The 12,461-nt window shown below is 39.4% G+C and overlaps 1 protein-coding gene and 1 non-coding gene across 2 annotated transcripts; one reads left to right on the plus strand and one right to left on the minus strand.

Annotated features, from left to right (window-relative positions):
* The first annotated feature begins 6,692 nt into the window (after positions 1–6,692).
* Positions 6,693–7,592, plus strand: LOC111209612. The gene has a single exon (XM_022709624.2). It carries the CDS (start codon positions 6,918–6,920, stop codon positions 7,476–7,478), a length of 561 nt encoding a protein of 186 aa, XP_022565345.2. The 5' UTR covers positions 6,693–6,917; the 3' UTR covers positions 7,479–7,592.
* Positions 7,593–12,070: 4,478 nt separating this feature from the next.
* LOC125584614 lies at positions 12,071–12,177 on the minus strand. The gene has a single exon (XR_007321526.1). It is a non-coding gene; the product is annotated as a small nucleolar RNA R71 (small nucleolar RNA).
* Between the last annotated feature and the right edge of the window lie 284 nt (positions 12,178–12,461).

Consider the following 12,461-nt stretch of genomic DNA (forward strand, 5'->3'; position numbering starts at 1 on the left):
CATCAATAAGAAGATTTTCTACAAGGCTGTCCCAACCAGATCACAAATCCGATACGCCTCTTGCATCTCAGTGGTTAGTGGAGAACAACTGAAAAAATTTCCTAAGAAAGAGCTTGGTGATAAAAGTGAGATCAAAGAAGTTCTGGATGGAGATTCTCACACTAATACTAAGGAACTAAGTGTGAATGCAAAGGTGAAAGAAAAATTCCAGAAGAAAAGGGTCAAGGGTTGGCCTACAATGACTTTGTTATCGGAGAACTGTGATGAGAAATCTATTGAGTATGAGGTAAAGTGTAAGGATACCTCTAACCATTCTCTAAAGTCAGAGCTATTCTCACACATGAGCTGAAAGAGAAAGGGGAAGCTGCTGTAAAAGGGTTGTTGAGCAGAGTCTTGAAGTTGAACATGTCTGATTGTGGAGCTTGTTTTGGAACAAGCCCTCATGCTCAACCCGACTGATCCCTGTGACCAAGTCAAGCTAGTGACTTAAACCAAGCGTTTGGTGGGAGGCAACCCACCAGTAAGTGTAAATATAACTTATTTTGTTTCTGTTTTGCTTATTTTCTATTTTAATTATTGAGTTTCAGGTCAAAAAGCAGAAAAATCCGAGATACTTCAAAAATTCTGGGTTGCAGAAACGGAGCACCCTACCCTCTGAAAAGAGCGGCCACTCCAGGCGATGGAGCACCCATGATATTTCAGAGCAACCGCTCCACTCAGCAAGTATCATGACAAAAAAAAGTATCTTTTCTATTCTTGTTTTTACCTTCTCTCTGATTTAATTTTACACCAGGGACGGTGTGAAATAAGTTTGGGAGAGGGTTTTCATCGTTTACTAACTCGTTTCCTTCTTTCGTTTTTCTTTTGAGTCAGTTTGAGTCAATTTTTAGGATCGAGTCAGTCAAAAATTTGTGGGAATTAGGACTTTATTCTGCGTTGATCACTAACCACCTCGTGTTTTAGTTATCTTATTCAGTGACCTTAGCAGTGACGAAAGACACACATGTGGACCTGGAACACCCTGGCATATCTCATTTGATTCTCCAGAAGTTCTTGGATGATCAGGTTACACTGGGTAGACTTAACTCCACCGAACCTTAACCTAATCTCGACTGAAATTCTTCTTGTTATGGGCACTAGATCATGGAAACCAGACCTACACTCAGGACTTCTTATTCTTTATATCCATCTCGCTGATCCTGAGTGGCTATCTCATTTTTAGCTAGTTCCCACCTTGCACCTTAACCATTATTCCAACCTCTTTCATTTGTTTTTGAGTTTCATATGTGCAAATATGTGGAAAAAGGTTGGAGAGGAAAGGATCGAAGCAGTCTCCTACTCGTTAATGCCATTAAGAATCAAAGATAGGGGAGCAGTCAGATTTTGGGAACAGCCGAGCAATCAATTATAAGGAGCAGCCGCTCCTTCGGCAGATACATGTGCTAGAGCAAGGTGGAGAAACAGAATGGTGTAAAAACAAGACCACTAGTGGCAATCCTCACACATGTTACCTCCTTCTTTTTCACATCACCAAAAAAAAAAGCGAACCTTTCATTCATTTAAAATATGGTGATGGAGAAGGAGAAGTTTTGAAAAAAAAACAAAAAAGAGACACTGGGAAGGTCTACCAAAGAAAAGGTATTAATCATGTATGAAAAGAGGAGAGGATGGGCAGAGTAGTCTGATGACTGATCCTGATGTAAAAGCAGTGAATCGAGAAAAGCAAAAACGAGTATGGGGCTGTGGACATCAATGGATCCGTCCTCTCTTGCTGTTTTGCGCGATATCCCGCATCCTCTAAATTTTGGTACCCCTAAACACTCTTTAACTCCACCTGTAAAATATCATGTTCCCCGCCTAACCGGTCTACCCTGAATAGTGCATGTGATAAGATGCTCACGCTGCTCTTAATTGAATATTGGTAGTTTTGTCTCAAAAGTGTGGCATTTTCAGGTTTGAGATATAGAGTATGTAGCCGATCTTGAACATCACTCAGTGGGGTTTCGGTAAGGGTGTGTTGTCCTAGTTTTACTGCTTATATGGTTCAGAGATTCGTGGTTAAAGTATGGTGATAAGAATAGGAGAGTTCCCACACTTTCAAAACTTTTCTCCCTGTTCTTGATACTTGACATTGTTTGAGGACAAACAAGGATCTAAGTCTGGGAAAATTGATATGTTGTGTTTTTGGCACATTCTAACAATGTTTTCTAAACTGGTCTTGAGTCTGTATCGAGTCTTTCTAGTCTTTTTTGAGTCATCACAGGTATGAAGTTGCATTGGATGGGAGATTGACCAGCTAGAAAAAAAGAGTCAGAAAGAACCCGAATTAGAGATTTTCACGAGCGGAACAACCTTGCAGGCTGTTCTCGAGCGTGTGGAGCAACCCAAGTGCATGTTCCAGCGGCAGACATTTTTAAGGAAACTACAAGTTAATTCGGGATTTGCCCTAATCTCCTTATATTCTCCCAAAGCCGTATGTGGCCTCCATATATCTTCTTTTTCTTTTTCTCTTTCTCTATTTTTTTCTACTCTGTTTTTGGAGACAAAAAAACCAGACTTGAGTTTTTGGAGATTTGTGATTTGATATTTTGTAAAGGGAGAAGGCTCCATCTCTCTCACCGTAGAGAAGATTGCCATGGACCCTCTTTTTATCTCTTTTATTAACATGTAGTATTATTCAGAATTGATCTATGTGTTTCTCTTGTTATGACTAAGTAGTCGATCCTTTTAGCCTAGGGTGTTACGGTGTAGATCGCGAGCTGAACATAAGTAAGCATCCATTGATTGTCTTCATTGATATCGGGGAAGTGTTATGAGAAATCTATTGAGTATGAGGTAAAGTGTAAGGATACCTCTAAACCATTCTCTAAAGTCAGAGCTATTCTCACACATGAGCTGAAAGAGAAAGGGGAAGCTGCTGTAAAAGTGTTGTTGAGCAGAGTCTTGAAGTTGAACATGTCTGATTGTGGAGGTTGGTTTGGAACAAGGCCTCATGCTTAACCCGACTGATCCCTGAGACCAAGTCAAGCCTAGTGACTTAAACTAAGAGTTTGGTGGGAGGCAACCCACCGGTAGTGTAAATATAACTTAGTTTTGTTTCTGTTTTTCTTATTTTCTATTTTAATTATTGAGTTTAAGGTCAAAAAGCAGAAAAATCCGAGATACTTCAAAAATTCTGGGTTGCAGAAACGAAGCACCCTGCCCTCCGAAAAGAGCGGCCACTCCAGGCGATGGAGCACCCATGATTTTTCAGAGCAACAGCTCCACTCAGCAAGTATCTTGACAAAAAAAAATATGTTTTCTATTCTTGTTTTTACCTTCTCTCTGATTTAATTTTACACCAGTGACGGTGTGAAATAAGTTTGGGGGAGGGTTTTCATCGTTTACTAACTCGTTTCCTTCTTTTGTTTTTCTTTTGAGTCGGTTTGAGTCAATTTTTAGGATCGAGTCAGTCAAAAATTTGTGGGAATTAAGACTTTATTCTGTGTTGATCACTAACCACCTCGTGTTTTAGTTATCTTATTCAGTGACCTTAGCAGTGACGAAAGACACACATGTGGACCTGGAACACCCTGGCATATCTCATTTGATTCTCGAGAAGTTCTTGGCTGATCTGGTTACACTGGGTAGACTTAACTCCACCTAACCTTAACCTAATCTCGACTGAAATTCTTCTTGTTATGGGCACTAGATCAGGGAAACCAGACCTACACTCAGGACTTCTTATTCTTTATATCCATCTCGCTGATCCTGAGTGGCTATCTCATTTTTAGCTAGTTCCCACCTTGCACCTTAACCACTATTCCAACCTCTTTCATTTGTTTTTGAGTTTCATATGTGCCGATCTGTGGAAAAAGGTTGGAGAGGAAAGGATCGAAGCAGTCTCGTACTCGTTAATGCCATTAAGAATCAAAGATAGGGGAGCAGTCAGATTTTGGGAATAGCCGAGCAATCAATTATAAGGAGCAGCCGCTCCTTCGGCAGATACATGTGCTAGAGCAAGGTGGAGAAACAGAATGGTGAGAAAACAAGACCACTAGTGGCAATCCTCACACATGTTACCTCCTTCTTTTTTACATCACCAAGAAAAAAAACGAATCTTTCATTCATTTAAAATATGGTGATGGAGAAGGAGAAGATTTTGAAAAACAAAAACAAAAAAGAGCCACTGGGAAGGTCTACCAAAGGAAAGGTAATAATCATGTATGAAAAGAGGAGAGGATGGGCAGAGTAGTCTGATGACTGATCCTGATGTAAAAGCAGTGAATCGAGAAAAGAAAAAACGAGTATGGGGCTGTGGACATCAATGGATCCGTCCTCTCTTGCTGTTTTGTGCGATATCTTGCATCCTCTAAATTTTGGTACCCCTAAACACTCATTAACTCCACCTGTAAAATATCATGTTCCCCACCTAACATGTCTATCCTGAATAGTGCATGTGATAAGATGCTCACGCTGCTCTTAATTGAATATTGGGAGTTTTGTCTCAAAAATGTGGCATTTTTAGGTTTGAGATATAGAGTATTGAGCCGATCTTGAACATTAGTCAGTGGGGTTTCGGTAAGGGTGTGTTGTCCTAGTTTTACTGCTTATATGGTTCAGAGATTCTTGGTTAAAGTATGGTTGATAAGAATAGGAGAGTTCCCAAACTTTCAAAACTTTTCTCCCTGTTCTTGATACTTGACATTGTTTGAGGACAAACAAGGATCTAAGTCTGGGAAAATTGATATGTTGTGTTTTTGGCACATTCTAACAATGTTTTCTAAACTGGTTTTGAGTCTTTATCGAGTCTTTCTAGTCCTTTTCGAGTCATCACAGGTATGAAGTTGCATTGGATGGGAGATTGACCAGCTAGAACAAAAGAGTCAGAAAGAACCCGAATTAGAGATTTTCACGAGCGGAACAACCTTGTAGGCTGTTCTCGAGCGTGTGGAGCAACTCAAGTGCATGTTCCAGCAGCAGAGATTTTTAAGGAAACTACAAGTTAATTCGGGATTTGCCCTAATCTCCTTATTTTCTTCCCAAACCGCATGTGGCCTCCATATATCTTCTTTTTCTCTTTCTCTATTTTTTTCTACGCTGTTTTTGGAGACAAAAAAAAACCAGACTTGAGCTTTTGGAGATTTGTGATTTGATATTTTGTAAAGGGAGAAGGCTCCATCTCTCTCACCGTAGAGAAGATTGCCATGAACCCTCTTTTTATCTCTTTTATTAACATGCAGTATTATTCAGAATTGATCTTTGTGTTTTCTCTTGTTATGACTAAGTAGTCGATCTTGTTAGCCTAGGGTGTTAGGGTGCTAGATCGCGAGCTGAACATAAATAAGCATCCATTGATTGTCTTCATTCATGTCTAATCTTAATGCTTTCCTTGAATTGATCACTTAGTGTTTGATCATTAACCGTGTTCATTAACCGTGTAATAGGTTGCTAGACTTGTCATGAATGAGCATTACATCTCTAATCAGCGAAAGTAGATATTAGGGTGTCTTGTGAACAGATCGGGTCAGTTCTTAATGTTTATCATTGTATCTCAGTTCAAACGAGAGTTTATGTATTGAGATCGATGGATAAAAGGAGAAGCACCACGACAGTGGGCTGATCTTCCGTTGATACCGAGTTCTAGACTCGAACTGTAAGAACTTGAATAGTTGTTTGGCTTGCATCCTTTGTAACCCGTCGAATCACTCTAGGCTAACTCGCTTTTCATCTTTGAAAACCCTTTTGTTTAATTGTTACTTGCTTTCTAAGATTCAATCAATTATAAAATCCATTCATTGTTTTAGTTTAATATTGTCCCATAGAAATAAAGTGTAACCATTGGTCTCTGTGGATTCGATCATAAAGTGCTACATCGACATACTATTCGATTGTGGTAGTGTGCACATTAGGTTAATTGGTGTGCGTATACACGTAATATCAACAAGCAAGGTTGATAGATTATGAATCGATCTCCGTCGAATCGTGTAATTGAGATAGAGCAAGTTTGTAAGAGATTGTGTAATAGATTCCTAAACAAAAGATACATGTTCTTAGAATTACTTTGTTCGTTGTATTTTCGTTGAATTTCGATTCTACAGATATTTGAAAGTGTTCAACAGATGCTCAGTGATGGGACCTTGGTGAAGAGGTATTGACATGAAGAGTGTGGCTAAGAATATGAGAATCAACAAAATAAAATTGAAAGATATAGGCAAGAGAATATTAAGAATAAAACTTTTCATCAAAAAGGAGCATATTAATCCCCATGAATTCACTGGTTTTCTTCACGTTGTGAGCATCACATAAACGAAGAAGACGTGCAGCCACCGACTGAGGGCGACGATCGAACTTCAAATAAGCGAACATGATATGTGATGTCATAATTGTTGCATGTTGTGATTGTAAGGAAAAAAAAGGATTTGGTTGAAGCAACTGAGATTTGAATCGTTCATTGTAATATATACTAGCTTACACGATCTGCGCTTATAAAATGCAAAATTATTTTTATAAAAATCATTCTTTCAGTAAAACATATATTTGATTTGATTTTTTATTTGCAGTTTGATTTAATGTTTGTCTTTTGGTAATAATTTAAACTGTGCTGATAGTTTTATTTTAAGTCTATATATATAGTTAGCTAAATTTTAACTCATTTTAAAGATGATATCTAATTTTAATTTATTTTAAGTGTATATATAGACTTAACTTTTTTTTTGAATACATAGAACTCAATTTTATTTATATGTTCTAGTGACAAAAACGCCCATACAATACACAACAACAGGGCAAAAATCAAAGGTTACTTCAGTATTTTCAAAATTTATGGCTTTAGCTCTTCTCTGTCTGGGATTGTGGATAGATCCTTCACACATAGGCAAATTGAAATTATTGAAGATTTCCTTCTCAAAACAGAAGGGAATACACTGTAATTATCAATGGGTTTCATGGGCCAGAAGGTAAAATGGAGCTGGAGCTCAGCCTTAATCGGAGCAGCATCTGCGGCAGCAGCAACTTCTCTCCTCAGCGCCAAGCCAAAGGATCCAACTTTCCACCTTATCTCCATAGACCTAACCTCACTCAAACTCAACCTCCCAGTCCTCGACGCTGAATTAATGCTCACCGTACACGTCACAAACCCTAACATCGCAGCCATCCATTACTCCTCCACAACGATGTCGATTCTATACGACGGCACGGTCCTTGGCACGGCGGAGGTCAAAGCTGGTTCGCAGCCGGCGAGATCCTGTCAGCTTCTTAGGTTACCGGCGCGTCTCGACGGGATGGAGCTTGCGCAACACGCGCGGAGGTTCTTTGCTGACGTGGCGAAGAGGGAGATGAAGCTTCAGGCTAAGCTTGATATCGAAGGAGCGGCTAAGGTTTTGTGGTGGGACCATAGTTTTAGGGTGCACGTGGATAGTTTTGTTACTGTTGATCCGGTCTTTCTTGATATTATTGGCCAAGATAATAGATCTCAAATGGATTTGTTTCTTGCTTAACAAAATGATAATATGCTAAGTTTAATGATAATGTGTCATTGTGTTGTTTCATAGTTAATCACCTAATGTTATGTTTTTAGTTATTGGATAAGGCTTTCAAAGTCATTTTTCTTCAATAAGTTCGACTTGACTATACCACTTTTATCCAATTTTTGTTGGAAAAAATTATTTACATTGTTTAGGTTTTCAGACAAATAGATAAACTAATTCTTTACATTAGCAAAAAAAATAATTTCTACTTGACTATACATATAGTTATATCGAGTTCTCGTTTACTGTCGTGTAGTTCATTTATGTAGAATTGTGTCATGATCAAAGTTTATTTTGATAATACAAATTATATGGCGAACAATTTCGGATGAAACTTGTTAAGATAAAATAAATAGGAATTATTTGTTATACTACAAGACAAAAAGTAAAATAGGGAAAACGATCAAAGATCGTGTTTACTGATTCCAAGAGGTGTACAGCATACTAGTGTAAAACTCTAGTTGTAGTTGTCTGTTTTAAAGTCGAAAGTGAATAATAGTTAAACCCCTTCTTAAAATATTTGGAGTAATTTTTATAGGTAGGTTAGAGTAATTTTTGTGCAGGTACTTTGTTGATGCTACAGAAACGAGAAGTAGCAATAGACAAGCATGAACAACGATCAAAAGTATAGTTTATTGATCAAGAGAGCTGGGACTACAAAAATTTGGATTATTAACCCTAATTCTAGTCGTCTGATATGTGGTGTTTTTGACACCTTCTAACAATGTTTTCCAAAATGTTTTTGAGTTTTTATCAAACATTTACTATTCATTACAGGTCTGGAATTGCATTGGATGAGAGATGAATTATCTGGAGCAAAAGAGGCATAAAAAAGTACAAATTGAAGATTTTCACGTGGAGCAGTCCGGTGGAGTGGTGGTTGCTCCTAATGAAGCAGAGCAACCGAGTGCTTGCTCCAGCACTATAGATTTTTATGGAAACTTCTAATATATATTTTGGGATTATTCATAATCATCCCAATTTTCTCTCATGCATCCGCCAAAGACCTATAATATATCTTTTCTTATTTTCTATTTTTTTGGACACTACTTTACCGAAGAAACCAGACCCTAGATCTTTATACTTTGCGATTTGCTATTGCTATTGCTAATTTGTAAAGGATGAAGGATCTCTCTCTCTCTCTCTCTCGTCTTAGAGAAGAATTATCTGAACCCTCTTTATATATATCTTTGATAATTGCAGTAATGAATTATTCAGTTTTAATGTCTATGTTTTCTTGCCCCATGGCCGAGATGTCAGATTGTTAGCTTAGGGTGTTAGGGTGTTAGATTATGAGATAAACATAGATAGGTAATATATCAGTTGTCTTCATTCATTGCAGCACTTACTGCTTATGCTAAACTAATCACTTAGTGTATGAACCTAGACTTACTCTATTCATCAAAAGTGTTATAGGTTGCTAGACATTGAATGAATGAGCATTATATCCCTAGCCAGCGAAAGTAGATGTCAGGGTGCATTGTAAACATATTGGACTTGGTCTCTAATGTTTCTTAACGCATCTTAGTCCAAACGAAATTTTAGGTACTGTGATCGATCGACAAAAGGTGAAGCTCCACGAGAGTGGGCTGATCTACTTGTAGTGCTCCGATTTCTAGACATGTCCTTAATATGAATCTAAATAATTGTTTGGCTCGTGACTCTAAACACCTGAATAAACCACCATAAGCTAGCGCTTATAAACCCATATATCTTTAAACCAATTTGTTAATTGCTTGTCACTTTTATTAATTTCTTACACCCCTATATTATTTTAGCTTAATATTAAATTTATAAAGATAAAGTGTGAACTGATCCTTTGAATTTGAATCTAAAGTATTACAACAACCACTTTTAACTTGACAATAGATTAGAATTCATTTTTATTGTATCAAGTTTTGGCACCGTTGCCGGAGACCAACTTTTTACCTTTATTTTTTGGTTATATATTCAGTCTAAGACATCGAACTTGCTTTACCCCTTTTGCTGCAGCTAATGATCCAAGTGCATGACCAGTAGACATACTCAGAGAAACGCACAAGGAGAATTAGTTACACTTAGTAACCAGGAGCTAGCAAGGTTAGAAAGAACGAACCGTCGACAACCAGGATGATCTCGCTGCCACAATGCAACAGATGCATTAGATGCATCAGACTATCCAAGCGCAACAAGAAGATGCTCTACTCGCTGCGCAGCAGCAGCAGGAACAGCAGGGGCAAGCCACTCCGATTGGGCAGAGTAATCTTTTGCGTAACTTCCCTACTATGCGCTCTGCCATCACTCCTCCATCCTGCCTCAGATATGACTTTGATATCAAACATGATTTGATCGCTTTAGTGCAGAGGAATGTGTTCACTAGTCTCCCGGCAGAGTGATATCTTGCATATTTCCATTATCTTATCCATTCATCCATGTGCATTTTGATCATATAGACTAGGATTTAGTCATGTTTAGGTTACATTTTGCATACATGAGTCTCTATCAGGTGTTGGAGTGCCACATGGAGTTCTTGGGGATATTTGGATGCATTTGGAGCTCAAAGGAGGTGAAATATGTGATCATTGGACGAGCAGAGCAGGGGAGCGAGGTTCCGCAGCGACGTCATGAGGTCGCTCCAAAGCACCTCTCAGAGCGACTTAGCTGGAGCGACCCCGTGAAGTCGTTCGCCATACTCACCCCGTGAAGCGACTTGCCCAGAGCGACGCGCCGAGGTCGCTCGCATCTCACACCCTTCTCGGAGCGACATCCTAAAGCGACGCCATGAAGTCGCTCGCGTTCTCGTCACTCCGAACAGTCTTAGATGACCCTGGAGCGACCTCTCAGAGCGACCTATCAAGGTCGCTCCCGATCCAGAGCGACCCGTTGGAGCGACACACCAAAGTCGCTCGGGACCTCTCGCCCGGAGACAACAAAAATCGGCCCTGGAGCGACCTTCCGGAGCGACACCTGCAAGTCGCTCCGCGTTATTTTGCTGCCGAAAATCATGACTTCTCAAGGACCTTTTTGCAATTTATTTTGGACGTTTTACATTTCTAAAACCTATGTTTTAAACATCTTTGGTAGCCACCAGACAGATTATCTTTTGATCTATTGAGAAATACACAAAAACTCTCTTGAGAAGTTCATCTCTTGGATTTTGATTGTTATGTTCTTGTGTTCTTGTTGATTTCTTATCTATTTCTCTACATGATTAATCTGAAATCCAATATGGGTTTAAGAGGAATCATGGAGATTAGTGAGTAATCACCTTTTGAATTCATGGGTTAGGGAGATTAAGGGTGATTAGGTTAGTTATAGGATGTTTTAGTGTAGATCATTCTTGTTCCTTGCTAGTAGAGTATTCTTAATGCATCTTCTGAGTTGGCCACTCAAAAGTTGATCAATAGGCATTTCCCACCCGAAAGGTGTTTGATGAAATGCCTGAGACAACTCTCCTAGGCTTTTAGTATACTTTGCCAAAGACATTTGTTGTTAAAGATGCTAAGATAGCTAATAGACTTGTTAGTAATGATTGCTTTCATATTATTCAACCAAAGACATTTGATGTTTGAGATATGTTAGCAAATGAGCATTCATCTAGACATAGAGCTTGCTTAGAATTGTGTCTAGGCTTAAGGTTGATAGTTTGATTGATCATTTGCCATCCTTAGTTCGATACTTGATCACCCAAGGTCTAATCCCTATGCCCATGAGTTCTCTTTTCCCTTAGTCAAGAAAGTATCATTCTGTTATTGCTTTCTAGTTTTAGTCATAGCTTAAAACCCATCTAAATCATTGTTGCACTTAGATTAAGTGAGTACTTGCATTCTCAGTGCTTTGATATCCCTCAGAACTGGTTCGACAATCACTATACTACAACATTTGTCTTAGGAGCCTTGAAAACTCCTAACATCAAATTGGCGCCGTTGCCAAATTCTGAGTAGATTGAACATTGAGATTTAGTCACTTACTTGAGACTAAGTCATTTTTATTTTCTTTTGTTACTGATTCTTCTTCTTCACCTACCTTTAACTTTCAGGTGTATGAACTTGAGGAGCAGGGGTCCATCAAACCTAGTTCCAATAGTAGCAGACATCAGAGCTTTCGAGAGGGAGTGTGCTAGAGCTAGAAGAGAAGAAGAACAACAAGCCCACTTGCAGAGATTGGATATTGATATGGCAGATCCACCGCAAGGGGCAGAACACCAACCGCGGGCAGCTCGACCCATTGGTACTTATGACCGGCCCAACATTCTTGGTCATAGACTAGGAATCCGAGCACCGGCTGTGGCAGCCAACAACTTTGAGGTCAAGTCAGGACTCCTCAACGTGATCGAGAACAACAAATATCATGGCTTGGCTTTAGAGGACCCATTCGATCACTTGGACAGGTTCGACAGCTACTGTGGGTTGTCAAAAACCAATGGTGTGTCAGAGGATGCCTTAAAGCTGAAGTTATTCCCTTTCTCTTTGGGGGATAAGGCACGTCAGTGGGAGAAGTCTCTACCCAGCGACTCTATCACTACTTGGGATGAGTGCAAGAGAGCATTCTTGGAGAAATTCTTCTCATCCTCAAGAACTGCTAAGCTGAGAAATGAGATCTCCAGTTTCCAACAGAAGAACTTGGAAGGCTTCAGTGAAGCCTGGGAGAGATTCAAGGGCTACCAAGCTCAATGCCCACACCATGGTTTCTCTAAGGAGAGCTTGCTGAGCACATTCTACCGTGGTGCTCTTCCTAAGTACAGGGCCAGACTGGATACAGCTAGCAATGGGTTCTTCTTGGGGAGAACTGAGGAAGATGCAGAGGAGCTGGTTGACAACATGGTAAGAGTGATGCAGTCTACAGTGGAGACCACGACAGAAGCAGTCGAACAGATGATAAGCAGACGAGGAAGGAGTTGAAAGCTCTACAGGATAAGATAGACATCCTCCTTGCTGATAAAGCCACACAAGAGCAGCTGCACTTTGTTGGTAA

Source organism: Brassica napus, chromosome C3 (genome assembly GCF_020379485.1).
Source record: "Brassica napus cultivar Da-Ae chromosome C3, Da-Ae, whole genome shotgun sequence".
Lineage (NCBI taxonomy): Eukaryota > Viridiplantae > Streptophyta > Magnoliopsida > Brassicales > Brassicaceae > Brassica > Brassica napus.

Bases quoted from the DNA above. Each gene is read 5' to 3' on its own strand.
- LOC111209612 (XM_022709624.2), top strand. From the start codon at position 6,918: ATGGGTTTCATGGGCCAGAAGGTAAAATGGAGCTGGAGCTCAGCCTTA.